This window comes from Molothrus aeneus, chromosome 8 (assembly GCF_037042795.1).
Source record: "Molothrus aeneus isolate 106 chromosome 8, BPBGC_Maene_1.0, whole genome shotgun sequence".
Classification (NCBI taxonomy): Eukaryota; Metazoa; Chordata; class Aves; order Passeriformes; family Icteridae; genus Molothrus; species Molothrus aeneus.
Genome location: NC_089653.1, coordinates 17,742,270 through 17,762,048, shown reverse-complemented (window position 1 = coordinate 17,762,048; position 19,779 = coordinate 17,742,270). Strand labels below are relative to the sequence as shown.

General features: G+C 41.0%; 1 protein-coding gene across 1 annotated transcript; it reads right to left on the bottom strand.

The window, feature by feature from the left end:
* Positions 1-1,284: 1,284 nt before the first annotated feature.
* On the bottom strand, positions 1,285-11,985 carry MSMB (microseminoprotein beta). Its single transcript, XM_066555100.1, is given in 4 exon segments — positions 1,285-1,414; positions 2,052-2,157; positions 3,370-3,478; positions 11,947-11,985. Coding segments are annotated over 4 exon segments (384 nt in total).
* Between the last annotated feature and the right edge of the window lie 7,794 nt (positions 11,986-19,779).

Genomic DNA, 19,779 nt, shown 5'->3' with positions numbered 1-19,779 from the left:
ATCCACATCTAAGAGGACTTGGCAGATGGTGGAGAAAGGTGCTTGGATGGATTTAAAATGTGATTAAATAGCTCTGGATTGTGTAGGAGTGCTGCTTCACGCTGTTTTTTCTGGAATTTGGGTGCATATGTCTACTCAGCCTTAAAAAAGGAAAGTAAATCTTTGGTCACAACTTACTTATGACTTGGTGTTCTCTGTAGACTTGCCTTACAACTGCGCCTCGAAGTCTGTTGCAGGCAGAAAGATGTCAAAAGAATGGTTTGGGTTGGAAGGGACCTTTAGAGGTCATCTAGTCCAGCCCTCCTGCTGAGAGCAGGGACGCCTTCCACTAAACCAGGTTTCTCAAACCTTGTCCAAACTGGCCTAAAACACTTCCAAAGATGGTGCATCTGCAAGTTCTCTGAGCAACCTGTTCCAGTGTCTCACTGGCCTCATATTAAAGAATTTCTCCCTTGTGTCTAATCTGAATGTAGCCTCTTTTATTTTAAAACCTTTACTCCTTGACTTATCACTGCCTTCCCTGGTAAAACATCTCTCTCTATCCACACTGCTCCCCTTTCAGTGTCACCTCCTTTGGTGAAAATTAGAAAGAGCAACCCTACTGTTTCAATGCGCCAGGGTGGAGTTGTTTCTCAGAAATTATTTTCAAGTCCTCTAGCCTCAACCCTGAAGTGCTGGAGTCTGTACTAGGCATGGTGTCATTAGAAGAGGCCTCTAATTATACTTTATGGGTAGCTGGTAGATCTTGCAATCCATACTTGGTCTCCAGGAAGACATAGAGGACAAAAGTTAATAATGTAAGACATTACAGAAAACAGAGCATTCAGAAAGATTTTCAGGTAGCTTTTCATTTTTTCCCACGGTTTTTGGAATTTTAATTCTTTTGGTTTTCATCCTTAAAGAAGAAAATAAGTCACATAAATTTCCAATGGTTTATTTGATTTTATTTTAGCTTTAAGATGCAGGTGTGCATAGATTATAGAATATGCTCCTTGGCACTGAAACATGACAAGAGAAGAACACAGATTAGCAGCTACCAAGGATGCTTTAAAATGCCACCTTTAAGGTCTGATCTCAAGGAAAGAACAGGTCAGTTCTTTAGTCATGGTGAAGCATAAGGCAGAGAAACCAAGGGAGATTTTTGTGAGTAGATACTCAGTTTCATTATATGTTGTGTTTTAGGAGTAGATTTCACTTAACAGTTGCATTTTTAGTGGTTTTGAATTTGTGAGAGAACCATCAGAACAATAAAAGGAAATATTCCCCCAACACACCGTTCTTCTGTTACCCCACCCATGAATGGACTGGGCATTCTTTTGAGTGATCATCTTTCTCCACTACTTTATAAGAGCAAGTCTCCTTGTTGAAAATGCTTTCACATTTCTCTTCATCATAGTCGACTGGTGTCATATAGCTGTGATTGGGAAAAGAAAAAGAGGTGATAAGACTAAGAAATAAGCAGCTTCCACTTCAGGTGGTATCTGCACCTTTGGTATGAAGAGGCTATACTGAGGAGACTTTTGGAGCAGAAAAGGGAAGTTCTAACTTTTCTGATCTACACCCAAAGGATGTTTGTTGTGCTTATTTGCTATTCCAGTATCACTGCTTTTTCTCTTCATCCACGGTATGTAACTAATATTGCATGAGTGGTTGGGTATCACTGTGGAAGACATTACAGCCAAGGTACCTTAAGCTGCTTCTCAGAGGAAAGTGAGGTAATGTGTGGCTTTGGGAAGATCTGGACTAGGATCAATAGAAATTTCTGAGTGTTCTCTCTTGAATCAATAACTTCCCTGATGTTTTAGCCCAGAGAAGAATTAAATTCTCATTTTATTTTAAATCAAGAATTATTTGTTAAATACAACCTCTGTTTTTCAGAGGAATTTCTTGCATGTTCAGTGAGGATGGTGTTGGATTAATGCATAACTTTGTCATAGGAAGTGAGTGGGAGAAGGATTATTGTTATTTCTCAGGAACTCCTGTGCAAAGGGAAGTGGTTTGTGCTGTATCATGGCAGCAGAGGAAAAACCCCACTGCTGCTCTGAACTCACCTAGTGCAGCAGCCAATTCCAGTCTTGGAACAGGAGCAATCGTTGCAGTCCTCAGTTCTCCAGTGGGAATCAAATTCGTGGACCTTTCCTTCCCCATCAAGGCAGCCTGAAAATGCAGTGTATGAGCAGCCTTCAGTGTCAGACCATTACACTAACTGTTGGATGTACAAAATGGGTGGGATCTTTGCTGGCTTTTTGCATTAACATCCCTATGTGCCAAACACAGGGGTTCCCCAAGAGAGCAGGGTGTGCTACTTTAATGCATGGAGAAGAGAGACCTGTGTCTTTCTGTCTCCTGAGGTTCTTAACAGCATGGGGTTTCCTGGTGCAGTTCATCTTCAAGTATGGAATTTGAAGAATCCAGCAGAAAGCCAACTAGACACAGACCTGGCCAGAATTAAAAAAAGGCTTTGACTTTCCTATTAACACCATCTCTTGTTGACTCCTCCTTTAAAGCAAGACTACATCTGGTCAAAAAACTTTTCCCAGTCCTCAGCTGCAGGAAGAATGCAAATGTTGGATGTAAAGTTCCTATTCAACAGTCAAAGAATAGACCATAGGCCTCCTAAGTAACTGATCTGGGAAGCAGAATTTTATGCAAACAGAAGAGAGAGTGGTGGGGCTTCTAGTTTGTGTCTTCATCTGTAAATGTTCTTTTCTTTGGCGATGTTAACTCATTTCTTCAAGTAATAGTAACAGCTTTCCCAGGTAAAACTGTATTTTAGACCACTTAGGAGGTTTTTGCATATTGGCATGCATCAACTCCTGTTGTGTCAAAAAAATATCATGCTTCTCTTTTGGGAACTTTTTTTCCTGCAGCTCCACTCATCTGTAGAGTGACGGACTAGCTGTGTTCAGGAAGGGCAGATACAGACTCAAGGGATGCAGCCATTCTGCTTTTAGGAATTTGTTTTGGGATACAGAAACAAGACATGAGTAAATTGTGTGGAATTTACTGAATACTTATAAATCTGTTTTATACTGACAACACACACTTACACTTCTCCCTTCTCTGATTCCTAGATGTGGTTCCATGGTAAAAATATGACTTGCTACTTCATGCAGATGAGTAAACTAAAACTCTGCTACTTCCCTGGAAAAAGATAGTTAGTAATTTGGTCTGTGTGAAGCTCCCCAGATAACTTGTTCTTTTAATAACATATTATATTATGTTGCTCTCCATACCCCATTGCCCTCCCATTTCCCTTTAATTCCTCTCCACTGTTTCCATTTATTTCTAAATTGTGATGAATTGCACAGAATGGACAAATCAAGCAGTGATTCTGATGATGTCTGTCAAGTTGAAGGCAGTTCTTACCTACAACCACACCATTAGACATCCCTGGCTTGAATGGCATATAGAAACAAGAAGCATCAGACAGTGGCACGCTGATGGCAAGAACAAGAAGGCAGGCCAAGATGGTGTTCTGAACAAGAGAACAGAATTCATATCAATCCTTCAGTAGCTATTAAGATGTCTTGATGATTGATAACAACGAAATACACAGTGGTTTCAAATTAAAATCCAATTGTCTTTTTCAGTTTACACACTTTAACACACTTATCAGGAATACAGAACCATTTTGAAGAAGCAGAGGCAGAGCATCACTTGGGAGGGGGAAAAATGTCTGTCTTTCCAAGTTGTTAAGATCAAGCATTGACTGCTAGACCCAGCTACTGTTTGTGAAAGATGTGTGTTCTATTCCTTTGCATTACCCATTAAATTTTCTAGTCCTTTTTTTATCTATAGGCTTGGTCATCATTTGCTTTTTCCCACTAATCTCATAGTTGCAAAAACTTCTTTACTGCAGTCTGTAGAACTACAGAATGTTTCACCCTAATATTGAAAGATTAGGAACAAGTGAAATAACTTCAGCTGAAGTTGAACACTCAGGTCTTGGCCCTGTACCTTACTTGCAGGTGTCACTTACAACCTAGGTAATTCTATATTCTGTGACCTTTGTTAGTGAGGTTTTTTTTCTGAAAATTCAGCTGAAGTTTCAATATTAGTTTGAAATGTTTGAAGGGTAAGAGAAGAAAAGTTTATTCCACGTAGACCAGGAATAAACAATCACATACACATACTGTATGTGAGTCGTTTCAGACAGAATAGGACTGGTGACTTATAAAAGGAAGTCACTACTGAGAGATGAGAGGAGGCAAATTTAGTGTTTCATTTTGCAGAAGAGAGGTTAAAACCCACAAACCTGCATCAGATTGACAAAGGAGTAAAAATCAAGATACCTTTTTTTGAGTTTACGGAAGTGTTCAGATATTATCCTGATTTTTCACCCCAAGTTCTTACCTGCCTTTGCCTCTCTTTGACTCTTGCTCTCATAATACAGAATTTATACATTCTTCAAGTTTCATAATGTGCCAAGTACTGAGATAAATCCAACAGAAACTCCTTTAAAATCCATAGCAATATACCATGGTCTTTTACACTACAAGATGTAAGGACTCACCATTCTTGCAGAATTATGAGACTTCCAGAAGGGAGATGGAAAGCTCATCTTCTCAGAGACCTTATATAGAGAGGGAATTTGTGATAACAGCCCTTGAGCAAACTGACCATGCATGTCTAGCACCAATGAAGTTCCTGCAAAATGACTTCATGGGGTGGGCATTAAGATAAGGCAATTACACACAGGAAGAAAGGTTTGTTCTAACAGACACTGGAGAAATAGGTGTGGCTTTTGTGCCACATCAGAGTTAGGAGGCAATTACAGGAAGCAGTTTTGAAGCCTAGAAGGAATATTAGCACTTGCCCTGAGAAAACCATTAGAGACATGATGGTTGTCAATCACAACAAAATTGCATGCTTAGTTTCAACCATCTAGGGTTTAAAACCTGGGTCCTAAATAACCATTTTCTTCCTTCTTCAGCTTTCCATCATGTAGAATATCCATATGCTCAGGTCCTCTATGAAGAAATAGGCATTACATTTTTTAATTCTTGTAGACAGTGAAAAACTGTTCCTTTTCTGCAGAGGCTGTATATGTCAGGGGCAGACACACTTTCCAAGGACAGTAATTTGATAGCAAAGAGGTCCAGTATGGTCCCCTTTTGCTTAGCTTTCACCTACAAGGTTCAAGTATTTCAAACTTTGTGGCTCTTCTTGGTGATGAAGTTTATCCCTTATTACCAGAGCTGCACAGTTTGCAATACCTGAATTAATTACTCTGACTGCATAATTGTGGTGACTTCTTGTGTCGTTTTGGGAGTAGAGGCAGAACTCCAAGTTGGGTTGGCTACTTCACATCTTCTACTCAAACTCCAGAGTTGAGAGGTAGCTCAGGCAGTCTATGAGAGAAGGCCAGAATTAGTGCAATGCAGGTCACAGTGAGACCACTACTTCCAGTGATATCTCAGCTGGCTTTCAACTCAGAAAGTTGGGTAAATTGGTTTTTCTTCAGTTACTAGACTATCACTCTTTGGGGTGACAGAAAAGAGATGAAGTGCTTGCAGGTGTTTGATAAAGCTGTGACAATCAGCCTGTCCATAGTAAGTTAGACTTGGCAGCGCTGATTTACCCCCTGCCCTGAAATGGAGGATAACTACCATACCCTTGACTCCTAATCAGTGGAGTGGACATGTCAGCCCTGAGAATTTCATTATTGAAATCAACAGTCCACATATCCCCTTTGAATCTCTCAGAAATCTGTATGGAGCCAGTTGAACAGCATTGTGGTTTGGGATACTGTCGGTGTTTCAGACTGTTCATTTTCCAGTTAAAGGGGAGGCGGAAAGGCACAGTAGGACAGTGAAGTATTACACCCTGATCCTAGGCCAAAGCTGCCTTTGGTGCTGGTTCAGTCAAGATGGAGAGAGTTCACAGTATCCCTTCTCACATCCTGCTTCGGTACTGCCTGACCTAATTGATGAACACCTGTGAGATGCCTAAGGATGTGCCCTAGGTTTTCATGCTGGCTCTTTGTAACCTTTAGGTATTGGGAAGTAACAATTTCCTCTAGGCTGACAATACTGTGGCAAGTAGCATAGATACCTCCTGCTCGAGGTATTGGCTCCTCCATGTCCTCAGAGGTGATCTGGAACAAATGTTCCATGATATTTTGGAATAAAAGGACCATCCAATTGCACTGCATTTATTCTGTTAAAATTACTGAGCTATTTCATTTTTTTTTTCCTCCTGAGTGTTATGTACTTAGCATGCAATATTTTGCTTCTCAGGCACCCTGCAGCAGTTCCTGTGTGTGAACAAAAATCAGTCACACGGAAATTTGTGATGCAGGTGTACTGGAGTGAAACTTATGGAATTTGTTACAGCCAAAATTAAAGAAAAGACAACTTTGTCTGTTGATGTTGAGTGACAAAGGATGTGCTTGTTGCTCAACTCTGAAAAACCTAAACTTCTGACCAACATGCTGGTGTATTTTCTTTCTCAACCTTCCAGACTGCCCAGCTGCTCCCAGTGCAGGACCTCCCCTGTTTTCTAGGTGCAAGCTATGCAAAGAGCTATGCAAGCTGTGGAGGGAACTTGCAAACAGTTTTCTTTGGGCCACAGCAGAGAGTGACCTGCCTAAGGTCACTCTGAGCAGTGTTAAGGGACAATGAAGAAGCCTTTTTGCATGATCTGTGAATTCAGAGAAACCCAACAAAATGCTGTGGTGCTGAAAATACTTACAGCAGCAAACCCTATGAGGATAGTCTGCTCATGTAATTATTTGGGTCATTTGTGACCCACGTAACATCACATTTCCTCATGTTGTTCATGCACAGGATGATAGGTGCCCTGCGTGTGTGGGGAACAGGTTTGTTTAACAGATGTAGCTCTGTGGAAATCTTATGTTGGCTTCCCAACTGGTTTATTTCTTACTAAAAACATTGTAAGAATATCATTGCTCTGCCCACTTCTGCGCCTCCTTTCCACTTATTCTGATGCTGATGGATAGAGTATCCTCTTTCTTCCTAAGGCAGAGAGAAGTCTTGGAGACTTTATTGAAGATTTACCTTGCTATTTTACTCTAGTTCTTCAGCTGGAGTCTCTGGCTACATCTCACTGATAACAACAGAGATAATCCGAGTAATGCAAGATGACCAACTCATTTTTTTCTTGTGTGTTTTAGTGCAAGGCAACCAACAGAGAGAGAAATACAGCATGATTTCAGAGCAGTCATGTTACTAAAACAGCCCAAGAATCCAGCTAATATCTATGGACAGCTCAAAGCTAGAAGAGGTATGCTAAAATGAAGGCAGTCCAAGAACTTTGTTTCTTAGGCCAGCATTTCAGTACTACTCTCACATTCTTGAGAGGGATCAAGAATGTGAAATTTCTGTGTGGGAGAGTAAGTGCAGGACCCATTACAGCAGTTTGTGTATCTAGTCACTAAACCCAGTATGTTGATTCTCACCACTATTGAGAGGGGAAGGACAAGAGGAAGCATGAAGCATTTCAGCTCACAGATCATAAGTAAACATGATTTTACAAATAAACTCTTCTTGACATTAGACTGACAATGCAATGTATAATGTACATTGGTTTTACTTTATTAAAGTTTGTCACATTTGTGTGTGAGAAAGGATAATTGTGTTAAGGAAAGGCACATGCAAACACTAAAATACACAGTGCACTGTTTACACAAGAACATATTGTAAAGGTAGTAGAAGGAAGTTTTATCTTGGTGGGGACACTTTTCTTAAGTCTGAGGTTCATATATCCACAAATCTCAAAGCCTAGGCCATCAGATCTCTCCTAGGACAGGAATTATTAAAGAATTGTATAAATTTTATAGCAAGGTACACAGGCAGTGCGAGCAATTTGTCCCAGGTAACAGATGGCAGAGCAGAAACTTGAATTGAGACTTCAATTCAACATGTGAGATCCAAGATTGAGACAATAATATCATTTCTTCTCTGATCTGAACACACCTGCCTTTTTCCATGTGTAGCCAAGTCCCCATCCCCAAGCTGAATTTCAGTTTTAATTCAATGCATTTTCAGTGGGATGAGAAACACCTGGTTTTTTATCTTGGTGCAAACGCACTTTTAAAACACATGATAATTTCTCAGCTAGCCTGGAAAATCCTGTCAGGTCATGATCCCAGGATGAAGGATCAGTGCTAAGCAAGGGACATAGGGACAGACAAAAAGATCTAAAGGGCCAATCACAAATAGCAGGCCACGCTTGCAACAAGGCAGCCTCCATCTCTGAAGTCTGAGAGGTACAACTGAGGGAGATGGCCACTGATATTGTACCAGCAAGAACAGAAGTCCAGAGGCACTAAATCAAAATGAATAGGAGTGGCAGATTCAGGAAAAAAGATATCTCCAGCTTATGGGAAAAGCTAAATATCCTGCACTCCTACCTTCCATCTCAAGATGTGTAGTAAAAAGAAGTCTGAGAAGTCTTCAGTGAACCAGAATAATGACAGAAAAGTTTGTTCCACAAATTAAAAAAACCACAGTGATTCCAAACACAGCTTGTTATCTTGACCCTGCAGCTGATTAAGCAAATGAAAACCATATATTTGTGAAAAAGACTTTTTGTGGAGCCATGACTTGAGGAGTTAGCTATAGGAAGGATGGCAGGTTGGAGCATTGCTGTAGCTCTGTCCACTAGTGCCTCTGCTTTTGTGGAACTTACATGGTGCAACAGTGGACACTGCTCTGGCCACACTGGCATTGGGAGTGTGCCTTTGTTCCTCCAGGTGGTAGCAAATTATCTGCTCTTTCATCTTGAACACAAGCTGCCCATGCATGCACAAAAGTAAAGAAGGCTTAACTTCAATTTCATATCAACAGTTATTTAGTCCAGCATCCTTTAGACTTGTTTCTGGGGAAATTCAGTTAATTTTGGGTATATCCCTTCTACACTATAATTCAGCTCTATTTAAAGAGCATGAGCTTTTTTCCATTTTTAAAACCTGTTAGCTACTGAGTTCATGAAGACTAAATGCCACGGTTGGAAGTTATTGCTGCATGTCTCAGAACAGACTGGGATGGGGAGAGCAACCACAGAATTCTTCTGCCAAATCCAAAGAATATCTTGGCTTTTGGGACCTCTTCTCTTTTTTCTTTGCTGTTTTCCTCTGTAATGTGTCAAATCCTGCTTCCTGGCATTTCTAGTCCTACACCCTTCCTCTCTGATTGAGATGGGCAGGAACTAGAACAGAACACCATGAGAGATTTTGTGACTTGCATCTCTGGCAGGTTTCACCAGAATTCTACTTGGGCTGTTTAGTTTGTAATAACAGTATGCACTATGCAGTGGTGTGAAGAAGTAAGCCCAGAAAACCCTGCTGTAAAACCCCCACAATGTCTTGGAATACTTCTTTAAAGTAATTTATCACTTTCTGAGAGCAAACTGGGGCTAGGAGAATTGCTTTCCCCCTCTTTGACAAAGCAAAAATTAATGGCCACCTGAAAAAGGGTAGAAAATGCAACAAGTTTCATGTAATTTTTTTTCACAAAATGACAGCTGGCATTTTATTTTTGAAATCCTTAAAATGTGAAATATGCAGCAGATTAAATACATGTGTTGTATTGCCATGATTCTCTGATCATATAGGTGTCAACAGGTGGAATTTGAGTGCTATAAAATCTTTAGAATCTGAAACTTGGACTCACTCTGACAATAATGGGTTGTTTCTAAGAAGCTTTTGTATGGTATAACCTGTAGATATAAAAAAAGGAAAAACTTATTCTCCAGTGTTTTACCAACACAAAAATATTTCTCATTTGGAGGGGAAGTTCTGATGGGATTTCTGAGGAAGTTACCAAAATTCAACAAGATTTTCTTTAGTTTCATTTCTGTGAAGGATGGAAAACAGAATTGGTACCTCTCTCTTTTTGCCCTACACATTTCATTAATTTTTGGTGGTGCAAAAATAATAAAAAATTCAAAACAGAGGATGAGTGATGTATTAGTCCGCTTTCCTGCAGATGGATAATCTCATGAATAAAAAATCCCAAATCAGTAAAAATTACCTGTGGCAATGTTCTTGAGCATTTCCCAGCTCTGAGCAAGGGAGATTAAAGACTCCTGAGCTTCATTGCTAAATTATTTTTATTTAGAAGGGGAAAAAAAAGCAAGTTTCAGTATTGGCATCTACTCTGGTAATAGAAAAACCAATATAATTGCACATTGAGAGTAAAAAATGTCTTTTAAAACATTTATATGCAGTTTCTGGGTCTCAGTGAAGACAGTTTATTCTCTGGAGCCTATGAGACAAGGCTCTACATTTCCTTGGTCTGGTAAACCCATCATAATTCATTTTCTTTCTTCTCCAGTGTCAGCTCTTGTTTGTGCTGAGCTGTTCAGATCCTGCTTCAAGCACAAGTGGTGGAGGAGGTGCCCTTGCAGTACAAGATGGGCTTCCCCACCCACAGATAACTTCTAGAAGTATGTGCTAATCACACAAATATGCTGGTTCTTCCCAGAACCATAAAGAATATATTCTCATGAGATTCAAATCCTGTTTTAGATTTCTTTCTTTGGTCATTCAATCACACTTTTACTGGTTCTGCAGCAAATCAAAAATCTTCTTGCACTAAGAAAATCATCTTCATCTGTAAGAAAACTGGCACCCAGATACTACAGAAACTCTTGGGACCTTACAGGTAATAAGGCTCTAATTTAAAAAAAAAATATATACAGGTTGAACAAAGAAAACTAGTAGAATAAAATCCTACTTAATTTAAAAGTTAAACATCTATAAATCACTTAAAATACAAAGTCTTAACAACTAATATTAAGTACATGAATATGACCTTTTGATAGAAATGAGGAACTCTTTTTGATGATGCATCTGATAAGCTGAATTACAACACTTAGGAGATCAGAAGGCAGATACTGAGGTGCTCTCTTTTATGAGATTTTCCCATGTCATAGTGCTTCTCTGTGATGGCAAAGCATCTTTAGGAAGCAGAGGAATTCAACGATGCAGAGAGGTTTGGAGCAGGGGTTAGCCCACAAGAGAAGCAGCAGAACATGGCTGTGAGGAGTCGTCCCTCTGCAGCATATCATAGCGACAGCGCTTCTTATCAAAAACAAATTTACAGTTCTTTCTGTCATAAGAAACAGGAGTCAAATAGCTGTCAGAGGCAAAGAGAAAGCAAATGTTAGCTTGAGAGCAATAAAAGATTCAATACTTCAGTGATTATAGCTTGAACTACTGCTGAGTGAGACAGGTCAAACTATGGCTAAGGGCAGCTGAGCTTGCAGAGTACAACACAGCTGCAGCTTCCAGAGCCTCAAATGATGCCCTGTGCACTGCACTGTGAAGATGTTCCAGGATGCTCAGCACTAGCAAAGGCACTTCTAGCACAGCACTCCAAAGTGACATAAGCATGGGCTTGGCATCTTTCCTTTTTCTGTTTAATTTTTCATTATTTCCACTTTGCATAGGATGTGGTGGCTGCTCCCTGATGGACTGAGCCACCTGAATAAAGACAAAGATCATCATCAAGGTATTTTAGGCTTTTGAGAAAGCAGGAGAAGGAAAGGAGAAGGCTGGAGAAATACTTCAGAGCAGAGCTTTGTCATTCTACGTTCAGCATATTCACTGGAGAAAAGCACTTCAGGAAAGGGATTCAGATCACCAGAAGCTCTATAGGGAAATCTCACTTAAGTCACCTACCCCCACTTTCTCAATAACTGCAGTGAAAGAGGGGTTCACAAGTTCCTTAAAAATTAAAGGCAAGCACCAACTGGATGTGCCTGGAAAGGCTTGTGTCCACTCCCAGTCAGCAGAAAATGAGAAAAGGCAAACACAGCTAAGGGTGCAAACAATTGACAGCTGTATGTGGTTTTCACTAGCTCTGTGACCTGGGTGAGAAAAGGCTCCCTTGTGCCCTTACAAACCCATTTATCCCCAGCAATGGAAAGCTGTGGTCATCTTACAGGAAATGATGGTACCAAAAAATTCAAACTTACAGGGAACAGCATTGCATTCTACCTTGCTGGCAGTCGCATTGGTAGCAATCTTCTGTCCTCTCAATGTGTCCAAAGGGATACAGTTTTTCATTGAATATACAGCCTGCATAAAACAGCAGCAAAACAGAACAGGTTCTATAAGCCTCCACCTAAACACAGAAGAGTTAAAAAATTATTTCAGCTATTCTGAAAATGGAATTCCAGGTAATAGTAAAGTACAAGGAATTGGGTTTTACTCTTTCAACTCCTGAATGGGCTCCATGTGCTGGAACAGCAGTAGCAAGCTACCACCAGTTGCAGTAATATTGCTGCAACCACACGCAGCCCAGGGAAACACTTTGTTTTTCCCCTGCTTTTAGCATCGTGCTGCTGGAGGCCCCTGCTTGTGTTTTTCCAATGTCTTCCCCCTCCCTTTTATTTTGAGCCCTTCCTGGCAGTTCCACAGAGAGCCAAGTTACCACAGAGCAATCAGGTCAGAGGATCTTCCTTGTTTCTACCTCTGTAGGGCCTCCCTGGAACCTGAAGTTTCACAATGCAGTATCCATCACCCAGGGTCACCATGCTGCCCACTGCAACAAGGAAAGCCAGAAAGCTCTTCTGTAGAGAGAAAGAAGCAAATGGTAATTTCTCCCCTGTTTATGAATGAGCATATATTACAGACACTGCTGCCTCCTCTGTAGAACCTATGCCATTCATGAGATGCTCATCCAAGGTACTTCTTGATGTCTGTACCTTTGGGATTACGTGAGCACAAATCACAGCAGAATCAGGCCATAGGACTTTGTTGGTCTATTTATCATTACCTAACTGTTGATTTAGATTCTGCAAACACCTTTGGAGGCTTGAAGAGCTGGAACAGGACACAATTTGGGGGATCAAAATGAAGAACAGAAAAAATACACAGACAAAATATACACACTTTTTTTCTTTGCAAAAGGACAATACTTTAGAGAGTGTGCTTCACATTTATAAGTTTTAAAAGCACGGTCCTGAATGTTTGCAAAACTCTGAATGGTTTCACAAACATTTCTGAGGAGAGGATAACAGCAAGGAAAGACTGTACAGCTTCTTGCAAAGAATTCCAATGCAAAGAGCAAAATTTGCAGTAATCTTCCAAGAGGTGCCTTCCTGTCTTTGCATCCAACAGGTTTGAAATGCAATATAGCCACATTTAAAATGTGTAACTAGATGGTTCTCTTAAATGCTCTCCTTTTGCAGTTTTAAAGCAAATACCTATCTGTATCCCCATTACAAAAACACCCAAACCAATCTAAACCTTTGACTTACCATTGTGGAATCCTTGGCTTCCAAAGAGCTCTAGGTTTCCTGAGAAAGCTGAAGTTCTTTATGTGGAATCAGAGAGCAAATATTTTATGCTGCCTTTATGTTGTGCAGTCCAAGTCTAGGTGGAGGGGGAAAAGCCTGCTCCATGCAAATGCAGTTATTTTGTAATATCCAAAGAAATCTCTGAAATTTTTCCAGCTGGCAATGAGAAAATGTTTGGTTTTGTAGAGCACCGACCTGGGTAAATTGCTGACTCCAGAACTTTGAATTCCTTGGAAGAATTATGATTAGAAAAATGCCTTTCTGATGGAAAACAAATATTGATAGCTACGTTGTAGACAGCGTTATCCAGCTAGGTGATTTTTAGGTGGAGCAGAAATGCATGCCAAATCCTGCCTGCCATCAGAGGGCTGGAACATGCTGAGTGGTGTGTTAGGTGTTAATAGCAAATGGAGCTTCTGCCAGATCTTTGCATTCTCACTGTGAGTGCCGTGGTGTGCACTGAAAGATAACAAAGGTGCTTGGCCTCTACCAGGATCAAAACCTCTGAACATTGAGACCTTAGCTGAAGCTGGATCCCATTACAGGAGCTCTCTTTCTTCTCCACCAAAATGAAAAATTCCTCTCAAATCAAAACCCTGCTGTTACTCCTGTGGAACTGTTCTGGCTCTGACCTGAATAAATGCAGTAGAGTATCGGATCACTTTTAAATGTGCAGTTTCCCAAGAAGTGATAAACTTCAGATTGCTAATCAAGTACTCTTCTTTCTCTTGTTCCTACAACCTCTTTTCAGAAAGAACTGTCCACCTCTGGCCCTACCTACATTTAAAATACTTCATTACAGATGCTGCCAAGCAATTTGAAACTCATTCCTGTGGGAGACCTATCGGCTACAGGAAATTTAGCCTATGGTTATAAAGTTTAGAGACTGAAAAAAGAAGCTGAATCATTTGGGACTTTTTTTTAGAGAAAATTAAATACAGAGTTATATGCTTTTCAGATGGCAAGAAAAATTGTCATTTTTTCCTGTGCACTATATATTGCTGCATACTAATAATAACTAATTTGACCCAAAGAATTCAGCAGGAGCAAAAGAAATTAAAATACAACACAACAGAATTCCTGGAGCTCCCTGGAGGAAATGCTAAAACTGAAGTCTGTGCAGGTTCGATAATTCTTTAGTAAGAAAGACATAATTGATGAAAAGTTCCTAAGCATTCAATTGTCCAACTAAACACCTGACTTTTGGGGTTTTTTTCTGATAAAATCACTACATTTTAAAATTTCAATTTAATGATAGTCATGTTTTCATTTAAAAAATTGAATAAATATCCTTTCTTATTGTTTGCTTCTAGCATGGTAGATAACAGTACTTTCTCATCCAGCTCTTCATCTTGTCCGTGTTTAGAGTGTGTTGAGTCAGCTTACAACCTTTCTCAGCTGAGTACAGCAGTTTTCATCTTCAGTTCTGTAGCACAAATTTATTTTCATCCATCCCACCCATTTCTGCACAGTCTCCAACCTGACAGTATCTCATTTCAAATTTGAATATAAAACAAGGTATAAAAGCATCTAAGTGTTGTGGGAACAACCTCAGATAGCATGAAGGACATAATGCCATTCCTGTATATGTGTCCAGGCTTCTCATCAGCTGTCTTAAGCTGAACCATATTGTTCTAGATAGAAGACACTTGCTTTCCATCCCTAAATTCTTCTCAGGGGCACTGTTGTTAATACAAATATATTTTTTACAGAGTTTTTAAAAAATCCTATTTCTCCAAAATGAAAAAAAAAAACCAAAAACAAAAAAACCCCAAAAAACTACCTGAAGCATGAACTAAGTAAGCACAGTTTACTTCACCATTAAGATGACCAGACTTATTTATTATTTGGCACATTAAATATTGTTTGCAAACTCTCTCAGTGATGATTGTGTATCTCTTGATATAAGGCTTTCCTACAAATGTAGAGAAATCATGGATGATGTGCACCATATGTCTTGTACCACTGTAAAGTCATTCCCATCCTTTCACTTGCTGTGCGCAGGCTTTGCTACCACCAGGTCACCCTGGGCTGAACAGGAAATTTTGTGCCAGTTCTTTTGTGGCTTTTTGATAGGGACCTCAAAGCAAGACTGGTTTTGCTTTCAAGGTGCTTGTTAGGCACAACAGCTCATTCTTCTGCCAAAGATTTCTTGCCAAAGATGCTGGGGCCCTGCCAGCTGTGCTGTGGGCTGTGTGCTGTAGGCTGACACTTCTGGGTGCCTTTCAACCTCCTGCCTGAGCATACACAGATGTTACTTTAAAAGAATTTAGGCTCTTCCTAAAGTCTTAGATCTGACTACATCTCCAGTGCATTCCTCTTTTCAATACAATTTTTTTCCAGGATAATTGCTTCCATAGCACTGCACTAATTTCATCAGAGCATGCAGAGTTCTTAACAGGGAATTACAGGAAAGATGAGGAGGGCAGTGACAGGACAAGGGGTTATCATTCTAAAGTGAAAGAGGTCATGTTTAGAACTGTTATTGTGAAGAAATTCTTTACTGTGAGTGTGGTCAGACACTGGCACAGGTTGCCTAGAGAACTTGTGGATGCCCCATCCCTGATAGTGTTTAAGACCTGGCTGGATGGAGCTTTGAACAACCTGGCCTAGTGGAAGGTGTCCCTGCCAAAGGCCAGAGGTTGGAACTAGATGATCTTTAAGGTGCCTTTCAACCCAAACCATTCTATGATTTGGTGTTCTTACTTTCCATCAAAAGAGCTGGTGTCCTTGTGGTAGAGAGTAAGAGAAAAAGTTTTTTGCAAAGTTCATTCCTGATTCTATGGAACTTACATATGTCATGCAGGTAAATATTTGCACATTAAGTCATGCAGATAACTAAACCTCCAATGGGTTGGAAACACAATCTTTAGCTTAAATAGGTTTGAACATACTTGAAGAAAACTGGAAAACTCCCATTAACTTCTGCAGCCTTCAAACTAGATCTTAGGGCTTGGGTCAAGCAAAGCACTAATATATATCCTTAGTTTGAGCCCACTGGATAGTTCCATTGTCTGCAGTGGAGCCACTCTTTGTTCTCAAGCACATACTTGGTGCAAGGCTTTCCTGGGTCTAACCTGGAACATAAGTTCACAGCCATCCTGGCTCTATCTTCTTTATCAACTATGATACCTCAATTAATATGAGAACTTTAATTTCTTAATCTGTTTACAAAAGTGGCAGGGTAGCACTACTTCATCAGTCCTATGAGTTTCAAAGTTTTACAAAAGACTAAAGTAGAAAACCATGGGACAGTGATTCAGGACTTTTTTTTTAATTTCTTCATTCTGATGCTGACTTGATGCATGATTTTGGGTCACTCCCTTAAGTGTGTCAGAGATTTCAAGTTTCAGAGCTTATGACCTGGAGGAATTCAGAAACCAGAGACAGCACAGAAGTCATGTTTCCCTATTCCTGACATATAGGTATTCCCACACCTCACCAAGAATCTCCAGAGTAATAATGCCTGTTCTCCAAGCCCATGATTTTACCACCAGACATGAACTTTCCGGATCAAAGAAGGATCAAACCATGAATCAATGAAGCCATGTGTCAAAGTCCAGTTCATTTATAGGGTTAGCTGTGTGGGTTTAGCTTTTCTCCCTTAATTTCTAGTTGCCTGAACTGAATTTATCAGACTGGCTATTTTTTTTTTTTACTGCTTGCATAGCTTATTGCAGTAAATAACTTGAATCAATATAGCAAGGTCTTTATAGGTGACATGGGTAATCATAGTTGCTTATTTCTTAGGTGTTATAATTGATTATTTATAGGAAACCTGATTTTGAATTCCCTAAAATGAATAGATACACTAATAGGCAAGCAGTGTGTTCTGTCATTGCATTAACCAGCAACGAAGACCAAGCAGAGGGGGAAGTTCCTCTGGAGATTTCAGACTCCTGTGCTGGTCCAGTGGCAGCTATAGATACTCCTTTCTACACTGTGCACCAGAGTCTGAGGCATCTTCAAACCCTGACATTGCTTGTCACCCCCAAGACCTTTGCAGCCTGCAGATAATGCAGGTGCTGGGACTATCTCTTGGAGAATGAGGAATTCTGGAAATTGCAGGGCTGAACAACCACATCTGTCTGCCTCTATACCAAGACATACAGCACTACTGAGCAGGAGAGCAAGGAGTGGCCAGGGATATGAGGAACAATGCACAAATTGTATTGGGGTTCTTTTCCATGGAATGCAGAAGCTTAACTTTTAATTGTAATTTGACCTTTTTTGTGTTTGTATGTTCTAAGGTTATAAAAACATGTTTACTTTCTGTTAGCTATTGGGAAAGCTCGCTGTGGTATTCTCTTTACCTTGTAAATATTTGTGAGTAATGCATGGCTTCATGGGTGTCAGAGACCTCAGCCCTGTACGATCTTACATGTTCTGGTTCTTAATCTGCAGATTAGTCCCTGATGACATATGTGAATTTTTATACCTTTATGTCACATAATCATTTAGAGAGTTCTGAGGGGAACAGCAAGATCCCCTCAGTGATTTTTCTTGCTGCTTATCTCTAAACTTTAAATGGAACCTGTCTACATTTCTTTCCAAAAGGAATTTTAGGATGAAATGCTTTTTGTAACCCTGTCTGTAATATTTAGGACACGAATCCTAGAAAGCAGATTTTTGTTGTGCTATTGGCTCAGAGACTGGTGTATCACAAATAAACACCTTCCTCTTGGCTCAGAGCCTGGTGTATCACAAATAAACAGCTTCCTCTAGGAACCATTCAGGTTCTATGTAGCTGCCATGCTGGTTTTTTTATGGAAACTGATCTGCAAGACCCCCAGACCTGAAGCTGCCCAATGCTGACTCAACATTTTGCAGCATCAGTGCACAAAGAGCACACAGATCTCATGTTTTATAAAGTACAAATTTCTGTGAAATTATCAACATCGTTGCATTATCAACAAAGGGGATTCACATGTCAGTGAATATGGAAAGTAACCAAAGGCAAGCTTTTCTGGTTGATGGAATGTTGTGGAGGAAGAAACTACAGCAAAATAATAAAGGGCTTTGAGAATAATTTTATATTTATGTTTATATTTATGTGAAATTAGGCTAGGCTAGTATTTTTCTACCTGTCCTATGTTAGTTCCTGTTTTATTATCAGTATATTAAAATTCTTTAAATTCTACTAGGTTTAAAGGTCTGAGCCAGTTCAGTAATGGTGTCTTGTCACAGAATCACAGAAAAATAGAGTCAAAAGGAGTATTATGATACTTTGCTTTTAGAAGTTTCTGTGTCCCTTACCTAGCAATGTATTTCCAGTATCTGAATGTAGCCATTGGATCAATATATAAGAACTTGGAGATCTTGCATGTTTTTTCTTATTTGAGAATCCAAGTAAGATCAATCCGTGCCCTGGTTCCTCATGAGTGGTATCAATGTAGTCAAGTTCAAGAAAGAAATAAACTCCATGTGCAAATATAAAGGTCTGATTATACCAATGGATTATTTAGTCACCACCTGGAAGAACAGGTTATTTTATTGTCATTTCCTTTCTCGTGAATTCACTTGTAATAAAGACCATATGAAATACAGTGGTATGACAAGGCTTTTTAATCCATTGGAAAAAAAATAGCAAGAAAAGGGGAAGCTAGCGGGGGGTGTTTAACCTCAAAAGGCCTAGGGATAATTGAATTCCAGTTTGGCGATTTGCACTGTATATTTGTTCATGTTAGTGTGTTTTCTTCTAGCAGATCCTGGAATTCTGGCACGGGTTTATTAAGGCTCATAGTTTTAAAACTAAGAAGATTTTACTTGGCTCAGGGTAAGCCTTGCACTTACTTCAGTAAGAAAAACAGGAGGAAAGGGTCCCTTTTTACTCGTAAGCCTGGGCACCAGCAGGGGCCGGTGCAGCGCTCCAGCGGGGAACGCTGTGCGCACACGGTCCTGCTGGCTCGGCTGCGCTCCCCGCGCCCCGCGGGGCGGACAAGCTCCTGTCCCGTACAGGGCACGTCCCGTACACGGCACCTCCTGTCCCGTCTCTCCGTGATGGGGGTCAGAGCCTGGACACAGCTGCGGCGGCCGGACCCGCCTCCCGCCGCGGGATTCCCGCGGAGAGGGTAGGACGGGGCGGGACGGGACGGGACGGGACCTGACACGCTGAGAGGGGATGCGGTGGGATAGGAGGGGACGGGATGGGAGGGGATGCGGCGGGACGGGAGGGGATGGGAGGGGACAGGATGGGAGGGGATGCGGTGTGATGGGAGGGGATGGGAGGGGACAGGATGGGAGGGGATGCGGTGTGATGGGAGGGGATGGGAGGGGACAGGATGGGAGGGGATGCGGTGTGATGGGAGGGGATGGGAGGGGACAGGATGGGAGGGGATGCGGTGTGATGGGAGGGGACGGGACGGGACGGGAGGCGGTGGCTCCGCCCAACGGCCCGCGCGCGCCACCTGGCGCCCCCTGCCGGCGCTGCGGTGCGCGCGGGCGGGGCGGGTCACGTGACGGCGCTCAGCTGACCGCTCGCAGCGGTGGCGCCGGCCCAGGGTGAGC